Source organism: Heterocephalus glaber, unplaced genomic scaffold (genome assembly GCF_053883595.1).
Source record: "Heterocephalus glaber isolate CG9 unplaced genomic scaffold, H.glaber_assembly_v1.0 deba00001610, whole genome shotgun sequence".
Classification (NCBI taxonomy): Eukaryota; Metazoa; Chordata; class Mammalia; order Rodentia; family Bathyergidae; genus Heterocephalus; species Heterocephalus glaber.
Window position 1 is genome coordinate 34,383,383 of NW_028258381.1, and position 23,880 is coordinate 34,407,262.

General features: G+C 55.6%; 1 protein-coding gene and 1 long non-coding RNA gene across 6 annotated transcripts; one reads left to right on the forward strand and one right to left on the reverse strand.

Annotated features, from left to right (window-relative positions):
• Window positions 1–9,580: 9,580 nt before the first annotated feature.
• Window positions 9,581–11,946, reverse strand: LOC147822686 (uncharacterized). The gene is made up of 3 exons (XR_015445498.1): window positions 11,778–11,946; window positions 11,184–11,264; window positions 9,581–9,698 (listed from the first exon to the last, which is right to left on the reverse strand). It is a non-coding gene; the product is annotated as an uncharacterized LOC147822686 (long non-coding RNA).
• A 295-nt stretch (window positions 11,947–12,241) lies between these two features.
• Window positions 12,242–23,607, forward strand: Mafk (MAF bZIP transcription factor K). 5 transcript variants are annotated; one of them, XM_021254635.2, is made up of 4 exons: window positions 12,276–12,424; window positions 16,871–16,956; window positions 19,513–19,592; window positions 20,413–21,340. In XM_021254635.2, the coding sequence occupies exons 2-4, from the start codon at window positions 16,932–16,934 to the stop codon at window positions 20,845–20,847; spliced, it is 540 nt and encodes a 179-aa protein (XP_021110294.1). In that variant the 5' UTR covers window positions 12,276–12,424; window positions 16,871–16,931; the 3' UTR covers window positions 20,848–21,340. The 5 variants fall into 5 exon arrangements, with proteins under 5 accessions (XP_004840409.1, XP_021110294.1, XP_087052552.1 ...); XM_021254637.2 differs by lacking the exon at window positions 12,276–12,424 and adding an exon at window positions 18,815–18,907 and having other exon boundaries at window positions 16,793–16,956; XM_004840352.4 differs by lacking the exon at window positions 16,871–16,956 and having other exon boundaries at window positions 12,242–12,424; window positions 20,413–23,607.
• The last annotated feature ends 273 nt before the right edge of the window (window positions 23,608–23,880 follow it).

Sequence of the window (23,880 nt, forward strand, 5' to 3'; positions counted from 1 at the left end):
AAGGGAAAAGTTAAGCAGGGCTCGCGGCGCGTGGGCAGAGCCTGCAGCGCCCTCTCGGGATTGGAGGTTGTCGGACGCCACAACACCTCGCTCCACCTCCTATGAAGATACCTGCCAGTGGGCGCTGTTTGGCCTCTTCCTGCAGACAACTAGGACGAAAAGCTAAGAGTAGCAATAAGAATCATAATCCTGGGCCGGGGATTTAGCTCAGTGGTTCCACCGCCTGCCTCGCAAGTGCAAGGTCCTGAGTTCGATTCCTCAGTACATAAGAAAAAGAATAAAGAAGAATCAGAATCCTACTAGGCACTGTGGTGCACGCCTATAATCCCAGCACTCTGGGAGGTTGAAACAGAAGGATTACAAATTCTTCTAGCCCAGTCTGGGCAATTTAGTAATTTAGACCCTGTCTCAAAATAAAAAATAAAAATAGTGCTCAGTTCAATCCCCAGTACTGAAAAAAAAAAAAAAAAGAATTAGAGAGTCCTGCTTTTCTACCAATCATCGAATGGCAGGAGCTAAAATCAGGGGTGGACAGCTAGCTGAGATCCCCAGTTTGGGCACTGTAGAGGGTAGATGGCCCTGCTCTGTATACAGCCCACCATCTGGCTTCCTTCAGGGTCAGTGCTGCCAGCCACTCACCCCCAAGGCCATTCCCAGGAAGGGATCTGATGTCACCTTGGTGTCAGGATGCCTTGCTGGGCGGGAGGCCAGCGGCACTGGGGCAAGGACAGAACTCCAGATCTTCCCCTGGGTCAAGGTCACAAGCCTGGTCCCCAGAGAGAGGAGCTACCCCCACCTACCTGCCCCACCCACTCCCAGCAGCAGCGGGTACTAGGCAGAGCAAGAAGGGGGATTTGATTTTTGTTTAAGATCTTCATTTATTATTTTATAATAGATGAAACACCGACAGGAGCAAAAGTCAAAAGGTATCAAAGAGGGCCGGGGATTTAGTTCAGTGGTTTCGCCACCTACTGCGCAAGCACAAGGACCTGAGTTTGATCCTCAGTACCAAAAACAAAATTTAAAAAAAAAAAAAAAAAGGTACCAAAGAGTAGGCAGTAAAAAGTCTGGCCTATCCCCACTCCATCCAGCCCCTTTGCCAGCAGGCCGTGGGTTGGTTTGTTGTTGTTATTTCCCTGAACCCAGGGCCTTTGCACTGAGCTATATCCTCAGCCCTTTTTTATTTTGTATTTTGAGACAGAGTCTCGCTAAATTGCGTGGGCTGGACTCAAATTTGCAATCCTCCTGCCTCAGCCTCCCAGAGGGCTGGGATTACAAACGAGCCACCACACCTGGCTACAGTGCTTTCTTGTGTGTCGCCCATCCTCCTGCAGGCCACATCCCCACTCCAGTAGTGTGGGCCTAAGTTCCCCACCTTTCTGCCCCAAAAGTGGCCTGCAGTTCTCACCATTGCACTTACAGCTCTGTGCACAGTGGGCTCTGGGTTCGAATCCTGATTCTACCACCAGGACTGTCCTTAGTACTGTCTGCCCTTCCCAGTCCCAGCTTCCCTGTTCCCTGGGGAGGCATGTGTGGCATTCACCTGAGGCCTGCAAGGTGGCCACACACAGCTGCAGCCTTAGAACCTTTGGGGGTCAGGCTGGGCCCCCAAGACCCAAGCATTGTGCCACCTGGGATGCATGACCAGAGATCCTTGAAGCAAATCTGTCTTATGTTCCCCAGCACGAGAAGTGCAAGTGGGCTCTGCAGATTCGCTGGTCTAACCTGCATTCATCCCTCCCTCCATCCATTCACTCATTATTGCAGTATTAGAGATTGAACCTGGGCCTTTGCTCCGAGCTACATTCCCAGTACTTTTTAGTTTTGCTAAGTTGCCTGAGCTGGGCTCAAATTTCCATCTTCCTGCCTCAGCCTCCCGAAACAGTACTGGGATCACAGGCGCACACCAGCACGCTCATCTCCTTTCCAAAGATTTGTAGTAATGGGACCACACAGGACTTTCGTTCCGTGTGCTTATTCGGAGCTCCGTTGGTGCTGTGTGTGACCGTGTGACTCTTTGGCAGCCCGGACACTGACGATTGTGGATCCATCCCCCACAGATGCGCAGTAGGAGGGATGGAAATGTGCTCCAATGCCTCATAGCGGTATCTCACCGTGGCTTTCACTCATTTCCTCAATGGCTAATGACAAGGAGTGTTTCCCACATGCTCCTTTGCCAGCCACGGATTGTTTCAGTCTTCAAATTTGCCGCCTCAGACCATTTGCTCATTTTCTACCAATTTCTCCTGATTCTTGAGATCATCCCCACCCCTCCCTCTCCACACCCTCAGCCCTGCAGCAGCCTCTCAGCTGTGCCGTCTAAGCATCCCAACCTGGCTACCATTGCCACCAGTCTGTTGCTTCCTGCTGGCCTTCACAGTGGGTGGGTTCCCCACAGCAGCCAGGGCACTCTGGGAGGCTGAGCCAGGGGGATCACCAGTTCAAGTCTAGTGTGGGCAACTTAATGGCTTACCGAGATCCTGAGTCAAAATGAAACATAAAATGGTCTGGGGATGTAGCTCAGTTTGAAGGCTCTGGGTTCAGTCCTCAGTAGTGTAAAAGAAGAGGAGGAAGAATGGGAGGAGCAAGAGGAGGAAAGAGCAGCAAAGCCAGAGCAGCTTGGAAGCCTGACACCAGGTGCTGGGCCTCACCTTCCAGGGCCCCTGGCCTGTAGCCACTGTCACGACCCACCCAGGCTGTTGCTCACAGCTCCGCAGCCCAAGTCCACATCAAGGTGTGGGCTGCCGTGCTCCCTCTGAGGCTCCTTCCTGTCTCTGCTCCCAGCTCCCAGTAGCCCTGGCGCCTTCTGCCAGGGATGCATGCTCACCTCTGCCTGTGCGTCACGCGGCCATCGGGCTCTCTGTGTCCCTGGGTGCCTGCTTCTCATCTCCAGATCCTCACCTTAGCCCTGTCCGCTGTGATGCTGTTTCCAAGGCAGGTCCCACACAGAGGCTCCAGGTGGCCAGGTATGTGTGGGATTCTGTCCACCCTGTGGGACTCTAGGCCCAGGCTTTGTGATCTGCTCCCCTTCCCCACTGCCCCATTCTGCAACGGCTCAGCCTGGCTCCCACTACAGGGCTTGGCGCCTGCTGTCCTTCCTGGCAGACATTCCCACTATGGCCCCTTGCCTGCCCACCACAACTAATGCCTGGCCCTCTCTGGACCTGGCTGTCACCTCAGTGTCTGTGTAACACTTGATACCCCCTGGATTGAGCTTACAGCCAGCCCTCGCCCAAGGGACAATCCTAGGACCCTGTAGGCACCGCAACCCCTGGAGGCTCAGTCCCTTACGGAGTAGCACAGGCTTTGCAGAGAACTGGGCACTCCCTCCTGTGTGCTATGAACTTCTCTGCACAATGTAAGTGCTAATGTAAACAGCTGCCACACTGTACGCTCAAGGAGTACCAGCAAGGCGAAAGTCTGTGTATGTTCAGCATACCCAACCATTGCTTGGGGTTTTTGTTGTTGTTGTTTTGGTACCGGAGCTCAAACTCAGGTCCTTGCGATTGCAAGGCAGGTGGTGGAACCACTGAGCTAAATCCCTGGCCTGCTGCTTGGGTTTTGTTTGTTTTTGTTTTTTGGGTGTTTTTTTTTTTTTTTTGCAGTATTGGGGATTGAATCTAGGACCTTCACACTGAGCTACAACCTTAGCCCTTTTTTATTTTTGACAAAGGTCTTTCTAAATTGTTAAATTGCCCAGGCTAGGGTCAATCTTGTGATCTCCCTGCCTCAGCCTCCTGAGTAGCTGGGATTAGAAGTGTGTACCACCCAGCTTCTCCCCCCACCTTTCTTTCCTCCTTTCCTTAAATAGCTTTGACTCGAGATTTGTAGAACCCAAGCACTCAGATGCCATCCAGGCTGATGGCCACCTGTCCTTCACTGTCTGCCCTGAGACCCCCTCCCTGCCTGGCATTGAGCCACCAGCAGGACTGATCTTGGGGCCCCATGGCGCGGGGGCTGCACCTGCTCCACAGAGGCCGGTGGCTGGGTGGAGGAAGTGTGCCATTGCCCTGGCATGGAGGGAGGGCAGCCTGAGAGCTGAGCTCCAGGCCTGGGGCTGCCCACTGTCAGGACCTCTTTACTGTGCCCCCAAGCTGTGCTGATAGCCAAAGCCTCACCCCTGCCCTAGGGGCCGTGTGGCAGCTCAGCCTCCAGGCCCACTGAGGCACTGCCTGGGAGGAGGTTGGAACCCATCAAAGTGGGGAGGGCAGGCATGGCAGCCTCCTGTGGTCTAACTGTCCTCATGCCAGGAAGCAGCTGCTGCCGTCTGCCAGCCTGGGCCTGACACTGGCGTGGGCACGATGAAAGGCAGCATCCCCCGGCTCCAGGCTCCCTGCGCAGACCAAGCCCACCCTGGGCCGCTCGTCCAGTCTCTCCAGGTCTTCACCCCAACCTCTCCTGAAACGTCCCTCCGTCCCCTCCCTGGCTGGAGGGACTCTGTGTGCTGCCCCAAGGCAGGCCCTGCCTGAGGTCCCCCCACAGCACCCAGACCTGGGTGGCTTGTCCGGGGAGCCCTGTCCTGCCATCATCAGAAGAAAAGACAAAGGACATAAAGACTCCCAGACGCGGACTGGGATTTAGCTCAGTGGTTCCGGCACCTGCCTCACAAGCACAAGTTCCCGAGTTCGATCCCCGGTACAAAAAAAAAAAAGACTCCCTGACCCCAAATGTCTCCTCATCCTGTACAGACCTTGGCCTGGCCAGTCCTCTCCTGTCAAGATGGGGCTGCCCCTCTCCCGTGAGGGCCACTGCTCTCTCGCTTCCGGTGTCCCCTTCTTCCCCATGTGTCCCTCTCTGTGGGACCCTCCTGGCCCCTGTGGCAAGCTGGGCCCTGCCTCTCTCCTTGGTCCGCCTACCTGTGGGCCCCACCAGTGCCCCAGTGTCCTCTTGTTCCCTCCCAGGGTGTCCACCTCTGAACACGTGGGCAGCCTCTGGGTCCCCAGTCAGAGCTGTGGATGGCTGGCTGGCTGCCACCTGAGTGACAGACGCCTTTGGCCACTCTGTCCCTGCTGTCCACTGTGTGTCAGGCAGCTCCACTGCAGTGGGGCCAGGCGACCATGCTCCTGGTCTGTCACCCTCAACCCTCTGGGACTCCAGGCTTTCAGAGACGCCGGGCTCATCCTGCTCTGTGATGTCTTAGGCCACCATGGTGGGCAGATCCTGTCAATGCCACTTCTTAGGGCCCAGCCCAGTGCCACAGACCCAACAGGACAGGGCTCAGCCCAGGGACGTCCCGGAGGAGTTTGGTTCCTCATTTAGTGGCTGCCGGTTCTAGGCTCCCTTCCTTTCTGGCTTCAGTTTACTTACCAGGCAGATGGACACAAGGAGGTCCTGCTCTCCTGGGGTTGTTGAGGCCACATGCTGGGTATGTGGCTGGGATTGTGGGACACGGCACCCCAGGGAGTAACCACAGGGCGCCAGGGGTACTGGCCTTTCCCTAGCTGTCCTGCCCACTGCATTTAGAAACAGCTTTCCAGGCAGGAAGCCCCACCCTGGTGACTGGCCTCAGAGCTGGGAGTCTGTGTGACCAGGACTTAGACACCAGGGAACAGCTTGGTGCCCACCTGTGCCGGGGAGGGCTTAAGAACATGCTCTACTAGAGTCCAGTGTGGAGGCTTCACTGGAATCTGCTACCAGAACGTCACTCTGGAGGACACCGCAGCCAGCAGCCTGCTTCACCAGCACCTGAGACCCTCGAGGCAGCTCCCACCCCAACTGAACCCTGGCTGGAAGAGGAAGCCCGCAGAGGCAGCCTCTGGCTGGAGCCGGGGACTTGCTTTCCAACAATTGTCCAAAAATAGCCCAGGCAGGCTCATGAGGAAATGAGTCCCCGTCATGAGCAGGGACAGCAGGGACAGGTGGCCTGCTGGGCAGGGAGGGGGAACCCAAGGCCTCCTGACCCCAAGAGACCCCAGGCCACTGGTCTCCCAGCTGAGAAGGCAGGGCTGGCACAGCTACCTCTGCCCCAGGAGTCCCAGGAGGGAAGCTGATATGTGGTGAGAGGATCTTCTCCCCAGGGCTGGAGGATGGCAGAGATCTGGCTAGGGGGCAGGCATCTGACAGCTGTGCCCCTTCCCCTTTCCCAACCTCAGTTTCCCTTTTTGTCCAATGATGGTGAGGTTCCTTGTCTTTGAAACACTGAGAAGGTGCAGAATGTACTTGCCAACCACACAGCGCAGGGCAGATAAAGGTGGAGGGGCCTCAGAGCGGGGAGGCCTGGGCCCTCTTCATGATCCACCTCGATGGAACCCCAGGGTTCTGGGGAACACCATTTGAGAACCAGTGTGGGAGCCAGGCACAGGGAACCCTGCAGCCCTCTCTCAGCATCATGGTTAGCATGCCATCCACATTTTAGATGTCTCACCGAGAGGCTGAGGCTGTAGGATTGGGGTGGGGTTCTTTTGCTTGGTGGCTGGTGGAAGTCCCCAGACACCTCGTGACCTGTCAGTCAGCTGTGGTGGACAGAGGAGGACAGAGGTCAAGGGCACAGCTGGATGGGCCTGAGAGGGTCCTTCTGCCAGGCAGAGGCAAGACTTTTGGCCCCACACTCTCCTGTGTCCCTTTCTTCCTTGCTTCCTTCCTTCCTGGGCCTGGAGGGCTGCCCCGCCTACCCTGCCCAGGGCAGACCTGACTGCAGCCTCTTTCTCATCATCCCCACAGACCATCAAAAATGTCCCCAGCTGGGCATGGTGGCCCACACCTGTAATCCCAGCATTCAGGAAGCTGAGGCAGGAGGATTACCACAAATTCAAGGCCAGCTCGGGCTACATAGTGAGTTTAAGGCCAGCCTGAACTACATAGCGAAACTCTGCCTCAAACAAAGCAAAACAAAACATAACAAAACAAATCAAATGTCCCCAGGTTACACAGGATTTGGTTCCTTGTGTGGGCTTGTTCAGATTTTCTTCAAAGATCATGCACATGTTTGAAATTAGAAAAATAGGGCTGGGAATTTAGCTCAGTGGTTTCACCGCCTGCTGCGCAAGCATGAGGACCTGAGTTCGATCCCCGGTACCAAAAAAAGAAAAAAAAAATGAAATTAGAAAAATAGTGTAGGAGTAGGGCTCAGTGCAGAGTATGTGCTGAGTGTGCTCGAGACCCTGAATCCAATCCCTGGTACCACCAGAAACTTAAAAAAGAAACAAAGAGACAAGAACAGGGGTACATGCCTGGAATCTGAGCTCCTTGGGAGGCTGAGGCAGGAGGCCACAAATTTGAAGCTAGCCTGAGCAACTTACTGAAACTCTGTCTCAAAATAAAAAATAAACAGGGGTAGGACCAAGTCCTTAACCCCTGGGGTCTGCGGACTCCAGGTAGTTATGCAGTAGCAGAATTGTTCTGACTCCCACTTGGTGTCAGAGTTGGAGAAATGGTTGCTGTGATGGTTGATTTTGTGTCAACATCAGTGGGCTCACGGATCCCAGATAAGGTGAGAGCATCACTTCTGGGTGCATCTGCGGGGTGTTTCTGGAGGAGATGCGCATCTGAATCGGTGGACGGGGAAAGAAGATCTGCCTTTCCCAGTGTGGATGGTGCCATCCAACCCAGGGAGGGCTCAGAGAACAGAAAGGCTGTCAATTTCACCTTGTCATCACTGGCCCTGGTTCTCAACCCTCGGGACTCGGGCCTGTCCCAGCTGCCCACCCCCCCGCCCCCTTCTCAGTCCTCCACTTCTGCCTGGGGTTTCCTCCACGGACCCAGCCAAACAGCTCTGCTGTTTCCCCTTGCAGGGATCGGAGGGCCCAGTGGCCTGGGCATGGCTCTGCAGGTGAGGTCAGCTTTGAATCTAGGGTTGTGTGCAAGTGAGGAGTCTGGTCTTTTTACTTTTTTGGTGGTATTGGGGATTGAACCTAGGGCCTTGGCACTGAGCTACATCCCCAGCCCTTTCTTTCCTTTTTTCTTTTTTTGGTACCAGGGATCGAACTCAGGACCTTGCGCCTGCAAGGCAGGCGGTGGCACCACTGGGCTAAATTCCTGGCATTCTATTTTTTATTTTGAGGCAAGTTCTTGCTAAGTTGCTAAGTTGCCCAGGCTGGGGTCAAACTTTCCATCTGCTTGCCTCAGGCTCCCACAGTCACAGTGTTGGGATCACAGGCCTGAGCTGCCATGCCTCGATCTTTAAAGTGGTTTCAAGGCTGCCTGACCACCTACCTCCCTGGGTGTACCTGGACTTCTGGAACCTTCCCCAGGGCACTGTGCTGGTCCCAAGGGTGGACACTTGCCCCAGCCTCTGCCTTGCCCCAGAGTGAGCAGGGCCCACACACTCATGGCAGGCAGGGCCTCCCTTGCTGTGCCCTGCAGCTGGGCATTGACCCGTGATCCATGCTCCTAGGTCAGCAGACGATGCCTGGGTGCTGCCACTTCCCAGGCTTGGGACACAAACACTGGGCCTCAAGCAGCTCCCAGAGGACCACACTGTACTGATGGCTGAGGAGACTGTGGGATTCCTGCGGTCCAGCCTCTCCAAGGCTCCAGCCCCCTTCTCTGGGGTGCAGTTTCTGGTGAGTGCTTATGGGGATACTGAGGGGTAGAACCCCAGAGCTAGGGTTCACTCACTTCTGCTCATCTGCTCCCACAGGGTGACTCACGTTAGTGGCCTTAGTGACCCTCCCTCTCCTCCACCTCAGCCACAGCCACCTGAGTCCTCCCCATTGCCCTCCCTACCTCCAAGCCTCTGGAAGAAGGGAGCAGGATGGACCTCGCCCCTCCTGGGTACCCAGCCTCCTGGATTCCTCTCCTCTAGGCCCAGCCCTGCACAGCTGGGGTGAAGGGTCAGATCCTGCTATGCCCGGACCAGGCCCTGTCACATGACCCTTCCCAGAGCAAAAAGAGACAATTTATCAGGGTGTAACCTACTCCACCTGGCCATAAAGCCATAATAAAAGGGAATGTGCATCCAGGGCAGCCAGGTACTCAAAGGGGTGATCCTCCTGCCTCAGCCTTCTGGGAGTAGGTGGGGATCACAGGCTGTACCACTGCACCTGATTTAACTTTTTAAAAAAATTGTAATGAAATTTGTATAATGAGCCAGTGGTGCCTTCGGCTACTGGGAGAACTTTCCTCCAGAGATCTGATATATATTAATGACAAAGGAAAAATCAGAAATCTTATATTGGAGAAAACATCACCATGGAACAAACTGACATCATGTGTCTCCTGACATAATGCTCTGATATGAATGAATACAAGGTCACTTTTACAGTATTCCTCCTGGAAATGCATCACCTGAATCTAATGAAAAGATCAGATAAACCTAAATTTAAGAACATCCTACAAAATAAACAAGTTCTGCTCTTCAAAGATGTTAATGTCCCACTCAGGAGGCTGAGGCAGGAGGATTGCTCCGAGTTTAAACCCAGGCTGGGTTACATAGTGAGTTCAAAGTCAGCCTGAACTACATAGCAAGACCTTGTTTCAAAACACCAAAAAACAGCCGGGGATTTAGCTCAGTGGTTCCGGCGCCTGCCTCAAAACCACAAGGTCCCAAGTTGGATCCCCGGTACCAAAAAAACCCAAAACCACCCAACAAACAAAAACAACAATAACAACAACAACAAAAATGTAATGCTATAAAAAGTAAAGAACTAAGCAACTGTTTTCCAGGTTAAAAGAAACTGTAAACATGACAACTGAATGTAATATGTGATCTTGGATCTTCTTGTCTTCTCATGCTATCATTCTTTGGGAGAACTGCAAAACTATGAATAAAGTAGATAGGTTAGAAAAAAATTTTTTGTATAACATAAAATTTACCATTTTAAGTGTATAATTCAGTGATATTGAGTAAATTTGTTGTGCAGCCATCTCCACCAGCCATCTCCGGAACTTTTGAATCATTTAATGATTTTTTTTTTGAAAATGAAAAAATTCTGCATCTACTTAAAATGTATTACTGGACAGCCATGTGCAGCAGCAGATGCCTGTGACCCCAGCACTCAGGGAGCCTGCAGTAGGAGGATGGAAAGTTTGAATTCTGCTGGGCCTACTTAGTGACAGACTGTCTCAAAATTTAAAAAATAATAACCTGGGCATGGTGGTGGATGCCAGGAATCCCAGCACTCAGGAGGCTGAGGCAGGAGGATCACTGGAAGTTTGACGCCAGCCTGGTCTATATAGTGAGTTCAAAGCCAGCCTGAACTACATAGAGAGGCCCTGTCCCAAAAAACTCAGAAAAAAAAAATCAGAAAATAAAAAAATCAAAAGTTCAGTGGTTAAGTCCCAGTATTGAAAAATAGTATTACTGGCATACATGTGGACCCAACTTTATCTTTTTTGTTTGTTTGTTTTTTGAAAAAGGATCTCGCTATGTGGTTCAGGCTGGCCTTGAACTCACTAGGTATCCCAGGCTGGCCTCAAACTCACAGCTATCCTCTTGCCTCAGCTTCCTGAGTGCTGGGATTACAGGCGTGGGCCCCCAAGCCCAGGCCAACATTATATTTTCATAAAAAGTCATCAAGTTGTTCCAGTATTACTTGTTTAAAAGTCCAAATTCATGATCCTGTATAAAGCCCATTGTAAAGTCAAGAAATTTGATTCAAAGAAGTTAAAAGAAGAGAACCCCTCCTTCCAAAAAGGTTATGACAACGTATGACCTGTGGCCTCTAATTTTCTGAGGCAGGGTCTCGCTAAGTCAGTCAGTTACCCAGGCTGGGCTCAAACTTGCCTCAGCCTCCCAGAGTGCTGCGATGATGAATAGGCGTGCACCACCACACTCGTCCCCTACTTGTGCCTTTGGTTTTCATAGAACTAATAAGAATAAGAAGATGGTGCTTTGATGATAAACCCAACATAAAAAGCCCAGGATAGCATTAGAGAAATGACACACGAGGAGCCAAAGCATCCTTGCCCACTGGGAGAGATCTGGCAGAGAGGCCACTCACAAGGTAATCCTGGCTCTTCCAGGGAGGACCTAGGAGCGGTCCTTGGCAAGGACAAAGGGAAACACCTTTCGTGACCCTAAGGGACCCCTCTGGAAACATCCTGCCTGGGCAGATGGGCTGTTGCTGCCACTGCCCTGTTGATTTGTTTACCTGCAACTGCTTGGTGGAGGAAGGTTGCACAATGCAGGGTGACTAGTGGTCCTCAGTGTGCCCAGCAGGAAGGGCCGCCCTGCTGGCTGTTTGGGGAACAGCACTGGGAGCCAGGGAAGGAGGCCACTGGACACTCCCCACATGCAGACCCACCTGGAGACCCACAGGCTGCACTTGCTTCCTACATTCCTAGGTTGTGCCTCACCCTCCAGTGCCCCAGGGAAAATGGATTCCCTAAAGGAGAGAGAGAGAGAGAGTGTGCGCGTGTGTGTGCGCCCCGTCACTCCCACAAGGGTGCACCCTCCTCCTTATTAGCAGTCAGACTAACATGGCTTCATTAGGCAGCTCCTCCTGAGAGGGACTCAGAAATGTGATCAGCTCTCTCGACTCCAGGACTCAGGAGGTCACCCTCAGCCCTGTCCCTCACCTGCAGCAGGAAGAGGTGGCTCCCCAAGGGCTGGCCTCAACTGGGGCCCTCTCTCAGGACTTGCACCCATCTCAGGCCTGCCTTCACTGGGACCTTCCTTCCCTGGGGACCTGCTCCCCTGACCTTGGACAGAGGCTGTTGGTAGACAGCCATCTGTTTTCAAATCTTCACACTGTCTTTCAGAGGAGAATAGTTCTCCTTCACCCTGGCTTGGTCAAAGGTGGGAAATCAGTGGGGGTGATCAGGTCCCCCCTTCTCCTCTGAGTGCTCACAGAGTGGGTGGTGTGACCTGCCGGGTCCCCAGAACCCAGCCCACTTACTCTTTGACCTGTGACCTGCAGAAATGTCAGCAAGCTTGGTTCCACGCCATTCGCGCGTGGGACACCCCAAAACGATGGTGGCTGACTGGGGTATCGGAGACACGGGTTGACCTGGTGCCCAAACTGCGCGTGCGGCCTGTAAAAGCCCCGGGAGCTCTCACGCCCCGCTATCATCCCCCAGCCTGGGACGCACGCAAGGCCCAGGCGCGCCTTGAGTAGGACAGGGCCACCGCGCGGACTCTGCAGGCCCCTGCACGTGCCTGGCAAAAGTGGGCAACCTGTCCAGAAAGGAGTGGAGGGACGGAGGGCAGTGAGGGGCGGAGCGAGGGGCGTGGGATGCGCGGTGGGGCGGGGCCAGCGCGGCAGGGCGGAGCGCAGTTCAGGGGGCGTCAGAGAGGCGCTCGAGGGGGCGGGGCAAGTGCTGTGGGCGGGGCTAGTGCGGTGAGCGGGGCGGAGCCTGCGCGCGCCGTCGCGCGATCCCGGAAGCGGTGTTAGTCTGGGAGCCGGCGGCAGGCGGTGGGACTTGTTCTTCGCGAAGTCGGAACGTGAGCGCGGGCAGAGGCGGCGTCCAGTGGGAGCGCCAGAGGAGGAGCGCGAGGGGAGCGCGTGCCCGCGAGGAACCGCGGCGCCCGGGTCCGCGACGCCAGGTGAGGGAGAGAGGGCGGCGGCCAGGCGGCGCGGACTGGCAGGGAAGTGCCAGGCGGGGGCCCGGCCGCTGAGTCACGGTCCGGGCACCTGGGGCCCCCAGGCGGCTCCGAGGTAGGACGGGCGGGTGCGCACTTGCCCCGACGGCTGCCTGCCCCGCGGGGACGCGGCTCGGCCCAGCGCACGTGCCGCGGGGCTTCGCGCAACGGGGACGCCCGGGCCGATCGTCAGGACCCGTATACCATCCCCTACCCCTCAGAAGCCGTGGCGCACCTGAGCGTGGGATGAGCACGTGCGGAGCGCGGCGTCAGACCCCCTGGCTGCCTCCGCCTCCCGGGAGGCCCTACCCAGGCGTCCTCCGAGGGAACAGCGGTGACCCGGTCCTCCCACGGTGGTCCGCGCCACTCTAGTCAGCTGACCTGCCGGGGGTGCCGGAAGGAACGCGGAGATGTAGCTGTCGGTGGGGAGGGCGGCAGGTGACAGTCTTGGCGAGAGTGTCACTTTCCTCAGGTGTGGTCAGGAGCCAAGGTCTCTTCCAACTCTAAGGGTCAGTTTTCCTGGGCCACGGTCGCCTTAGCCAACAAGTATGTTAGACTGTGTGCCTCTGCATACTTGAAGCCAGGGAGGCGGGAAGAAATCAGAAGCAAATCTAGAAAGCCCCATATCTCAGGAAGCCTGGTGGTCTCTGAAGCCTGTCTGTCTGCCGTAGGAAGAGCCAGTCTGGTCATGATTCCTGGCAGCCTCACTCTCACACCTTGCTCTGTGGAGTCACTTCCCTGCACAGAACTTGGGTGTTTGTGGAGCAGTCCGGGTTTGGGAAGGCCAGCAGCCCCCTGCACTCCCCAATCTCCTGAGAGTAAGTGTGCCTTCACTTTCTTTACACAAGGGTCCTGTACCCAAAGCAGAGTGGATGCTTCTAACAGTTCATACACCTGTTGATCAGCAGGCACCCACCCTTCTCCTGCTGAGTGCCAGGCCTCAGGAAGCACCCAGACCCAAAGCTTGCACAGTGGCAGCATGATAGAAATCTGTGTCCCTCTCTTCCCTTTGATTGGCCGGAATGGCCCTTAGGACTCCTCAGTGGGCACTGGTGAGACCTTACTGTGCCTTTGCCATCACAGTTGTTAGAGTGGGCAAGTGCTGTGATGCCCCTGGATGTTTGCAGGCCACGGAGGTTTTAAGAAGGTGTTGGGATCAGGACTGGTGGAGGTGGGCTGTACAGGCCTCGGGAGTCACCTACACCTGTTGCGCTGTGGGGAGGCAACTCTGTTTATGAGACTTTCCCTCCATAGGTAGCCCAGTAGGAAAGTGTGAATTTGACCTTGGTGTAGAGAGGCTGCTGTTATAACTTACACTAGACCTTGTTATTCTAAATAAAACATGTATTAAAGCAAACCAGGTTTCTCTGGAGCACATTTCCCTTTTGTACTTGAACCAAGCCAGAGTTGGAGGAACTCGTTCCAAGTTCAGTGTTGCGTACTTTCCAGGTGGTTGCTAAAAATGAGAGCTGGGCAGAGGGTACCTGCAAAACCAGCTTTTAAGAAGGTCAGGGCCTTCTGTGTTGTACCCGTTCTCCACACCCTCATGGCCCCTGCCATGGAGTAAGACTTTTCTGGACTGTTCTTTGTCCACAACGTGTGGCTTTCACTTGGGGCCGTGTGCCGGCTGGAGGGTTTGTTTACACTCCCAGGCAAAGCTGCTTGCTGTCTAGACCTAGAAGTTGTGCCTATTTCTGCTCTGGGTGTTTCTGAGTCTAAAGGTTTCTGAAGTGGACTTTCTGGATTTCGGGTCCAGTCCACATGGGAAATGGAAATCCGGCCAGCTGGGAGAATTCTCTGTTCGGCTGCTCCTGAGAGCTGTAAACAGTGACTCACGCTCCCCTCCCCAGCCTCCCGTTCTCTGCTAATGGAAGATGTGTTCCTCCGGTATTTACTTTTGCTTTTTATAAGTCACAGACCCGTCATGTTTCCTCTTTCTTACAGTTTCAGGAAACTGAAAGTGTTATCTGACAACCGTAGAATTTCAGAACAGGTAGACAGGAGCCTGAGTGATCGCGTAGTTTGTTCGCCTGGCCCAGGTTGGGTCAGGAGCTGGGGCCTGCCTGCCCTCCCGTGAAGCCCAGACCTTTCTCAGTGTCTTGGCGTCCTGTGGTGAATGGGGCAGGTAGCATGTTCCTTGCTTGCCTGGAGTTCATCTGTGCAGTAAGGAGGCCAACTTGTCAACAGAAAATTCTAGAACCAGTTGGTCCAGGGCAATAGTTTACTTCAAAGAGGGCCACTAGAAGGGCTTTCTGGAAGAAGCCTGGGTTGTAGGAGGACGGGGACCGTGTGCCCAGTGCAGCAGGGTCCGCTGGAGGAGGACGGAAATGTTGACAGGCCTGGGGGTGGGGGAGCTCAGGAGGGACCTGAGACTGCCTCTGCCTGCCAGGGGGAGCTGCACGTGAGGCACCAAGATCTAAGTCGGGGTCCTGTTTAACCAAAGCTGTGTCCTGGACAGAAGCTAGGGCCTGAGTGGGGGCCGGACTTCAGGCTGGGCAGAACTGGGGGCCCAGGGTCATCAAGCCTTAGCCATGGCACAGAGGAGGAAGAGAGGTGCATGGCTGGGGGCACTTGCACCTGAGTGACCCCGTGGGAGGTGGCTGTCACCACCCAAGGTGGAGATACAGTGGAAGAAGTGGCAAGAATACAGGCAGGTCTGCCTTGGGTTTCCCCAGGGGACATGTCTAGCTACACATACAGGGTAGGAGCTGGCTAGAGCCCCAGGACATGGGAACAGAACAGAATCCTGAAGCAGAGCTGGCAGCCTGGGACCACTCAGTGAGCCGGGGACAGGGGGCCTGGGGTAGGGCCGTGAGGGTGGAGGCTGCTGGAGGAGGGGTGCCATGCAGCCTGCTCTTGGCATGGCAGCTGCTGCCTGAGTCACCTCTGAATGTAGCTGGGATGACACAGCTTCCTCGGACTGCAAATGCAAGGTGACCAGACATCCTGCAAGTTGGACAGACAGTCGTGGCTTGCCGGAGGGCGTCTGGCCAGGGCTAGGCTGCAGTCTGGTGTGGGCCAGGCACGGGGTGCAAGCCGGCGCTGCACACCAGGGAGGCTGTGTCCTGGGTGGGAGGCAGGGTGAGCCTTCCCTGTCCTCAGTGGGCTGAGTGTGGGGCCCGCTGGGGCTCCAGTTAGTCAGCACCAGTTTACATGGCAGGTACGCACTGGGTACCAGCACAGTGTCACCTGTCCTATGGCCCTGGAAGGGCACTCTGCTTTGAGCGCTTCTATCCAGGCTCCCAGCTCCTGAGTGAAAGGAACCACACTGGAAGCTGAAAAGTAAAAATTGATCCTCAGGGTGGGAGGCAACTGTCTGAAGATCACCTGCTTTCTGGACTGTTGAGCTGGGCTACCTGTTCTGCCCTCAAGGATGCTTGGTCTCAGGATTCAAGTCCTCTGCAAGGTGCTGCCCTGCTTTTTGTGGGACACAGGCCTTCTGCCTTGGTCTGTCTTGGAATAGAGGGGCTCACTATCTCTACTCCCTAGTTATGTGGAGTTGGCACCTCCTGAGCTGCCAGCTGGGCTGCTTCTTTAAGAGATGTTGCGATGGACCTGCCCACCTGTTAGATAAACCTCACAATGATGTTTCTGGCTTAGGGTTGAAAACTCAACCTCTTCAGTTAGAGCAGCAGTTACCTGAAAGGTGCTGAACGTAGAAGGAGCTGTCTGGGGACCCAGGGGATCAGCGGTAAGTGGTGATACCGTTAGATCAGGGAGTGGTACATGCGGCAAAAACTCTGAGCTCCAGGATCCCAGACACCTCTAGCAACTCTTCCAAAATTCCAAGAAGCTCAGGGGTGTCAGGTCTGCATGGTCTTGGCTGGTGGATGTTAGAAGGTTCACAGTGCTCTCACCAGAAGTTGCTGAAGAGATTTTTTGTTGTGCTGGCCAGTTGCTGAGGCTGCATGCCCACCTCTGGCCAGGGTAGGAGGAAAGCCGACCTCCATGAGGCTTCCTGTGGCTGAGGGCTTTGAATGCCCTGTTACCTGGCCAGACCTCCTGCCTCAGCTGTCCCCAACCCAAGGCTCGGAGAGGAGTCTCTCTGGGTTTTCCTGTGGCCTTGAGACTGCACAGCGTTAATGTCTTACAGAGTCCCCTCAGAGCTATTTATTTCTTTATTTGGTTTTCTGAGATGCTTTTACTATGTAGCCCACAGTGACCTCAGACTCAGAGCAGTCCTCCCTCAGTCTCCTGAGTGCTGGATTACAGGCGTGTGCCACCACACCTGGCTTCAGAGTGTTTTGAAATCTCTTGTTTTACTGTTTTTCCCCACCTACAAAACTTTCCTCGGGACCTGGGTGCCTCAGTGGTAGAGCACTTGCCTAGCATGCATGAGGCCCTAGGTTTGATCCACAGCATCGCAAAATGCAAAGCCACAAACCTTCCCCTCTAATCCTCTTTCCCAAGGCCATCAGCCATTTTTCCTGCCTCTGATGTTTTAAAGTGGCTTTCGTTCTGAACTTCATGGATGTACTTTGTGCTTTTGGGCACAGGTAAGTACCAGCCCTGTCCTACCTACTTACCCAGTTCATGAAAAGCATTGTGCCAGGAAGGGCAAGACTAACTTGCACGCCCCCGCAGGCCTCACCTTCCATGAGGGCTGTCTGCTGAGGAGTTGGCTGGGCAGACAGTGGCCAGATTGTCCCACAAAAGGGCCAGGGCTCCCGAGCAGAGCAAGTCCCTTGCCTGAAGAAGCAGGTGTGGGGTGTATGGCACCATCACGGAAGGGCACCCAGGACCCAGCCCTGGGAGCTGGCAGTGAGTGGGTGCGGTGTGGCCCGAGTTGGTAGGGCTTCTTTCCTGACCTCAGCTGGTAGGCTGGAGCTGGGGGTGGGGAGTCTCTGCACCCTTTGCTTCTGCCCCTTGTTTCTCTGGGGAAGCTGGCCCACAAGGCAGATTCATTTCCTCAGCTCCAAGTTCTGCCACATCAGAGTGGGACATCAGGAAGGCAGTGTGTCCACATCCACGAAGTCCTCGAGTGTCACCCTTCAGACAGCCAAAGACCCAGAAAGTGCCCTGTGCTCAGACCCCACTGTGGCCTTTGCCTTGGCCCCGGCAGGAACCCTGTGGGATGCTTTTCTCCCAGTGGTCTTGGGGCCCCAGAAGCCATGTGAGGTGGGTGTGGTTGGCTCAGAGCCAGCAGACAGTGGGGTTCAAGTGAGAGAGGGGCCCATCATGCTGTCCCAGTACCCCTGACCTCATGGAGGTGGTCAGCCGACCCTTGTGGGGTCCCCTGGGGCTGAGACCCTGTCCTGTGTGTATCTGGCCACCTCTGTCCTGCCACTTGCCGTGGAGGCATCTCCTTAGTGGAAAGGTCCCTGCACTGAGCTCTGGGCTGGGCTTAGCAGTCCCGTCTCCCAAAGGCCCAGCCAGTGGCCCCTTCCTGCCACCTTCCTTTTCCTGCGCGCCAGCCCCGGGCCCCCCAGGGAGCCTGTGAGGGGCGGGAGGGGCGTCCTGTGTGGGAATGTGAGCAGGCTCTGTAAACAGCCAGTGACTCACCACATAGCTATGTCACTGACGCTGGCCTGGCCCTCCTCCCTGGGCACGGGAAAGTTTCTCAGGGCGCTCCCAGGGCCTTCGAGCCTGTAGTCCCTCACAGGGTGGTGGGAGCTGTGGCTTCCCCAATGTCACTGTACCCCAGCCATGAAGTGGGGTCACTCAGAGCTGCTTTCATCCCATTTGGGCCCAGGTGTAACCTGTCAGGATGCACGCTTTGTCCCTCCTGTTTGCAGAGCGAGGACATCAGCAGCTTCCTCGGGCTGGCCTCTGGCCGGTGTCACCAGGGCGCTGGGTGCCCAAAGCCAGTAGTAAAGGGTGGGGGGTGAGGGGCAGGGGCCAGAGTGGAGGGGTCAGGCTCAATCCCTGGCTGCCCAACTCCTGTCTTCTCTGTACCCTTTTTGGGTACTTCTCTAGCCCTGCTTCTGCCCAGCTCACGAGGTCTGGGTTTGGAATGTGGGGAGGGGGTGAGCCAAGCCCATGGCTTCCACCCACAGCCCTGGCCTTGTTGTCGGGAATGAGTTTGTTTACTGTCTGACAACTTCGTGATGTCTCTGCACAGGCCTGACCTGAAGTCATGAGTCTATGGGTGGGTTTTTTTTTTTTGGCTTCTCCATTTCCATGACAACCATCAGGGGTTGGCTACCTCCCAAGGTCGCCATGGCAACTATCAGAGGGGAATCATGCCTGGGATGCTTTGGCTGGGTTTTTCATGAATGATTAGAATGTGTGACACAATGCAGACTGGAGAATGAGAAGGGCGGGCAAGGGGGCTGGCGGGCAGCAGGATGATTCCCCGCCAGACAGCCGAGGAGCCCCAGAGGTAGCTTCAGCTCCTGTTGTCCCTGATTGCAGCCTCTGAACCTGCTGCCCACTAGGAGCTCCTGCCCATCCTTGGGGCCACAGGGTTGAGGTGGTAATGTCACAGCTGCAGTGCCCTTCGCCTTGGTAGGTGTCCTGGGTGCCTGTGGGGAGGGTGGGCCTGGGAAGGAGTGGCAGGTGCCTGCCCTTTTTGTCTTTGGGAGTGAGACTTGGCAGTGGCAGAGGCCCCCTGAAAGGACCCTCGCTGTCCCCAGGGAGCCAGGCTGGATCTGGAGTGCTTGCCAGGCAGGGATGGGGGCAGCCAGCCACACGTCTTTGGGGCTAGGTGCAGCTGTTCTTGGAGATGGCTTTGTGGCTGGTCTCTAGCCTTTAAGATGCAGCACTTTGTCCTCATGGTGCAAATGTCTTGTCTGAGTTCAGCAGGGGAGTCGGACTAGAGGCGACACCTGCCAATGCCTAGTGGTCACACTATAGTGCTGGTGGCTCCCAACACATGCTGGGAGAGGGTGGTTATCAAAGGGCATCATGTGCTGCCAGGCCTGGGGACAAGCGGGCTCCTAGCTTCTCTGTGGGCTGATGCCGTTGGCTGGGTCTTACCTGAGCTCTGGAGAGCTCCTGAGGGTATCTCTAGGGTACTGGCCTATCTGGCTGTGGGAAGGCAGAAATGGGTTTCCCAAGCACCTCATTCCCTATCCCCAGCTTTCTGTGCTCCTTCTTTTGTGTCTCTCCAGGTACGATTTCCAAGTGGCTCTGCCCTGGTGACTGTGCCCGGGTTATGACGACGAATCCCAAACCGAATAAGGCATTAAAGGTAAGTCAGGCCGGTCTGCAAGTGGGATCCTGTCCCCATACAGCCCCCAGAAGGCCCTCCTTCCCAGCACTGTTTCTGGGGCATTCAGAAAGGTCTGACCTTAGGAGTGGGTGAGGACATCACTAGGAGGAAGAAGTCCTTGGCTAGGGAGGTCGGTGACAAACCTTTGGTATGCAGGGAGGGGCAGTAGGGGACTGTGTCCATCGGCCCTGCTTCTGCTTGACTTCATCCTCTAACACCAGGTGTGGCTGAGTGGCCTTGGTGAGTGGCCTCTGTGGCCAGCTCCTGCTGACCCCAGGGTCCACTCAGCTTCCTTGACCTTGGGCCAGCTTTCTTATCTCAGAGCCCCTGGGAGCTATGTGCAGACCTGGGGCTCTGTGCTCCGTGCGTGTGTGTGTGTGTGTGTGTGTGTGTGTGTGTGTGGTCTTTCGCCCTGAGGTAACCCTGCCTGGCCAGACCCCAGTTTTGCCCTGATGAGTGGGTGGTGGGGAGGGCTGGTTAAGCTCCTGCCTGTGTCCATCCCCAGTGCTAGAGAATACTGTGGGCAGAACACCCTGCTGTGTCCTCATGGAGCTTGGGGGCTCTCAGTGATGGGCTGGGGGGGTCACATCAACACTGGCTCTCCCAGGAGAACAGCTATCTGTGTTCAAGGAAGGTCACAGTGACAGCAGGGGAGCCAGTGGGCTGCCTGGTGTGGCCTTGTGGTGCCACACTGCTCCCTGTGCAGGAAGTGAGACACCACTGGGCCTCTGGCCTCCATGGGGCAAATGCTGACAGATCCTAAGTCCTCTTGGTACTGACCCTTTCTGCGGCACTGCAGGTCAAGAAGGAGACGGGTGAGAACGCCCCGGTGCTCAGCGACGATGAGCTGGTGTCCATGTCAGTGCGGGAGCTGAACCAGCACCTGAGGGGCCTCACCAAGGAGGAGGTGACGCGCCTGAAGCAGCGGCGGCGCACGCTCAAGAACCGTGGCTACGCGGCCAGCTGCCGCATCAAGCGGGTGACGCAGAAGGAGGAGCTGGAGCGGCAGCGAGTGGAGCTGCAACAGGAGGTGGAGAAACTGGCCCGAGAGAACACCAGCATGCGACTGGAGCTTGATGCCCTGCGTGCCAAGTACGAGGCTCTGCAGACCTTTGCCCGCACTGTGGCCCGAGGGCCCATCACACCCACCAAGGTGGCCACCACCAGCGTCATCACCATCGTCAAGTCTACCGAGATCTCCTCCACTTCCGTGCCATTCTCGGCTGCGTCCTAGTGCCTGCCCCTGGATCTCCGGCACAAGCGGAGCATCTGTGCGCTGTGGACCCCCTGGGGCCAAGGGCAGGGACAGCAGGACTGGTGGCTGGCCCAGGACGGAGAGTAGGCTCTTGGGAGCCGCTGCCACCTGCCACCCATGTGCACACCCGCATTCACGCTCACGCTCACGCCACCCCTTCTCCCTAGATGGGTCTATTTGCAGGACTTGGTGGGGTCCCTAGGTGCTGCATCCCTGCAGGATGTCAAGCCCTGGTGGCTGGGTGAGCACCCTGTTGGCCCCGTCCTGCCAACCAGCCCCACTGAGCTCTGGCCGCCCCGAGGGGCCTGTTGGCAGCTCCAGTCTTACAGTTGTCCCCATGGAAATGTGTTGTGACCTGCGTTAGCTCTTAGGTCCACGCCTGGACCTTGCAAGGCAAACTTGGGAAGTGCTGCCCGAGAATGCGAGAGAGAGAGAGAGAGAGAGAGAGAGAGAGAGAGAGAGAGAGAAAGAAGGATGAATGAATATGTGTGTGTGTGTTCATCTGCCTAACATCACAGCACCCATGGCCATAGCACTAGCCTTGGAGGAGCAGCTCGGTCGGGCAGGAGGAAAGGGCATGTCAGAGAGTAGTGTGAATGTTATGGATGTCCCTGTGTTTTGTGACTCGAGGGGGTCACTAAGGGAGGTACAGGATCTGGTCCACAAGTGGAGACGGGGGCAAGAGTCTCCCACCAGTCAGTGGGGAGCAGGCTTGGTCTCCTTGGAGCCACTGCTCACCAGCTGTGCTCAGTGTGTGGGAGAAGGAGGGTCTTTGAGGGGCCTGCAGGAAGGGCTGCCGCAGTTGTGGGAGGAAGTTGGTAGACATGGAGGTGACAGTAGAGGACGTTCTGGGCCAGGGATTTAGCTCAGTGGCGCCCTGCCTGCCTCACAAGCGCAAGGTCCTGAGTTCAATCCCTGGTACTGGAAAAAAAAAAAATAGAGGATGTTCTACGGCTTCAGGGATATTGGTGGATACAGAGGTGGCAGTGGAGGCGATTCTGTGACAGACCAGGGGCCACCATAGTTTTCATTGTGGGGGAGACAGAGCAGTCAAGTAGGGAGGTTGGAGCAGGAGCCAGGGAGGGGACCCAGGTCCTGGGAAGTGGAGGAGCCCCAGGCTGTGCTGCACAGGCATCAGAGGGCACTGGCTGGGACAGCCTTGTTGCGTCCAGGCCAATTAGGCCATGGGTAAGGAGTATGGTGCTTAACTGTCATTGGAACCTCCTGATCTTGCTCTGTAGGGCTTTGCACTGCTGATGCTCTTGGAATCCTTCTGGCTCCCTTCCCCTCACCATTGCCACAGGGCCCCTCTGGGACAGGCCCTTAGCAGGGCCACCATCGTGAGCTGGTGGGATGCCAGCCCTGTGTCTTGCCACCAGAAGTCTTCACATGTGATAAGCAGGGGTAGTGCAGGGGATGCTGGTTCCCTCATGGCTTGCCCACCACCTATACAGTGAGACCCCCAGCAAGCCACCAAGTTCACTTGCAGGGTGTTGACCACATTGGGAGGAGGGCAGTGGACAGCCCCAGAGGACAGACAGCCCCAAGGGCTGTGGCCTGGTTGTGTGTCTACCGTTAGGAGTAGATGGGAGTGTCTAGGAGTCTGGCGGCACTGAGGTGCAGCTGGTCATCCTCCCAGCCCTGAGGTGCTGAGGGCCGGCTGGGCTGCAGACCAAGGCCCATGGGCTCCACAAAGAGCAAAGGCCTCACTGGGCACTTAACAAAAGCTGTCCATACCATAGCTGTGGTAGGTAATCCATATTGGATATCAGTAAGGACCATGGGGAAATATTTAAAGAGAGAGAGAAAAAAAAATATATATATATATATAAAATATACACATTTTATCTTACAGATTTTTCATAACAATTTTTCTTTCCCAGTTTGATACTGTAGATTTTGTTAGAGCAGAGCTGCGGGGGATGGTGGGTGGGGTGGGGCGAATCATCCTCCTTCCTGGCTTCTGCAAGTTGGCTGCTCGCCGTGGACAGAGGCCCAGGATGCCCAAGGCCTCTCCTTGGTCTTCCTGCCTGCAGATGGTGCCGGGCACAGCGGGCTCTAGAGAAGGCCTGGCCCTGCCAGTGCTGTGCAAGGCCTCCCAAGGCAGGCCATAGCAATTGGAAGTTCTGTCCAGTCCTGGGATACGTGTTCCCATCTCACAGGACACAGAGGCGGGTGACCGCTGGCCATGGGTTGCTGCCCATTGCTGGCCTGTGGTGCTGAGCCTGGGGCGTGGGAAGTGCCCTGCCCTTGGCTCCAGGGTGGACGGAACCACCATTGCTGCCCAGAGCCTCGGTCCAGGGCCTGGGAAGGAAGCAGCACCTTCTGCTTTGCTTTTCAGACCCTTGAAATTTTATTGTCACAATTTAATATATGGAGTTGTTTTTTTTTTAATTTTAAGAAGAAAGACAAGCACCTCTTTGTTATATGGGCTTGTTTTCTGTCTGGCACCTCGGACTTCCCAAAGAAGGCAGGGCCCTGCCTGCTGGGGCAGCTAGAACACACGTTCACTGCACGCCCCTGTCTGTCCTGGCTGCCTGATACTTGCAGTTCATTTCAATATTTATTTTTGTGCTACTTTTTCCCAATATAAATTATTGAGAAGAGATCATATGCTGTGGACCTTCATCTGTGCCCACCCTGCCCCGACTCACGGCCACCACCTAATTTATTGCTGTAAATGTCGCCGCTGTGACTGCTTTTGTACCTTTGCAATAAAGAATCTCCTGGTTTCAGGTCCTTCTTATACAGACCTGACTCTTGGGGCCAGGGAACTGGCATGCCGACTGTGGTGTGTGCTGGGCAGGTCTACGCCCCTCCCAGCCTTGCTGCCCACCCTCACTGTAACCCCTCCTGGGGAGTCAGGTTGGGATTGGAGGCCGGGGCAGCATGGCCGGCACAGTCCACTGTCCACCTCTGCTCTGGCTCAGCTAGACTGCTGGCAGATTTCTGGGCCTTTCTAACCTGCCAGAGGCCCCTCACAGTGGGTGCAGCCTGTTACAGCCAGGAGCC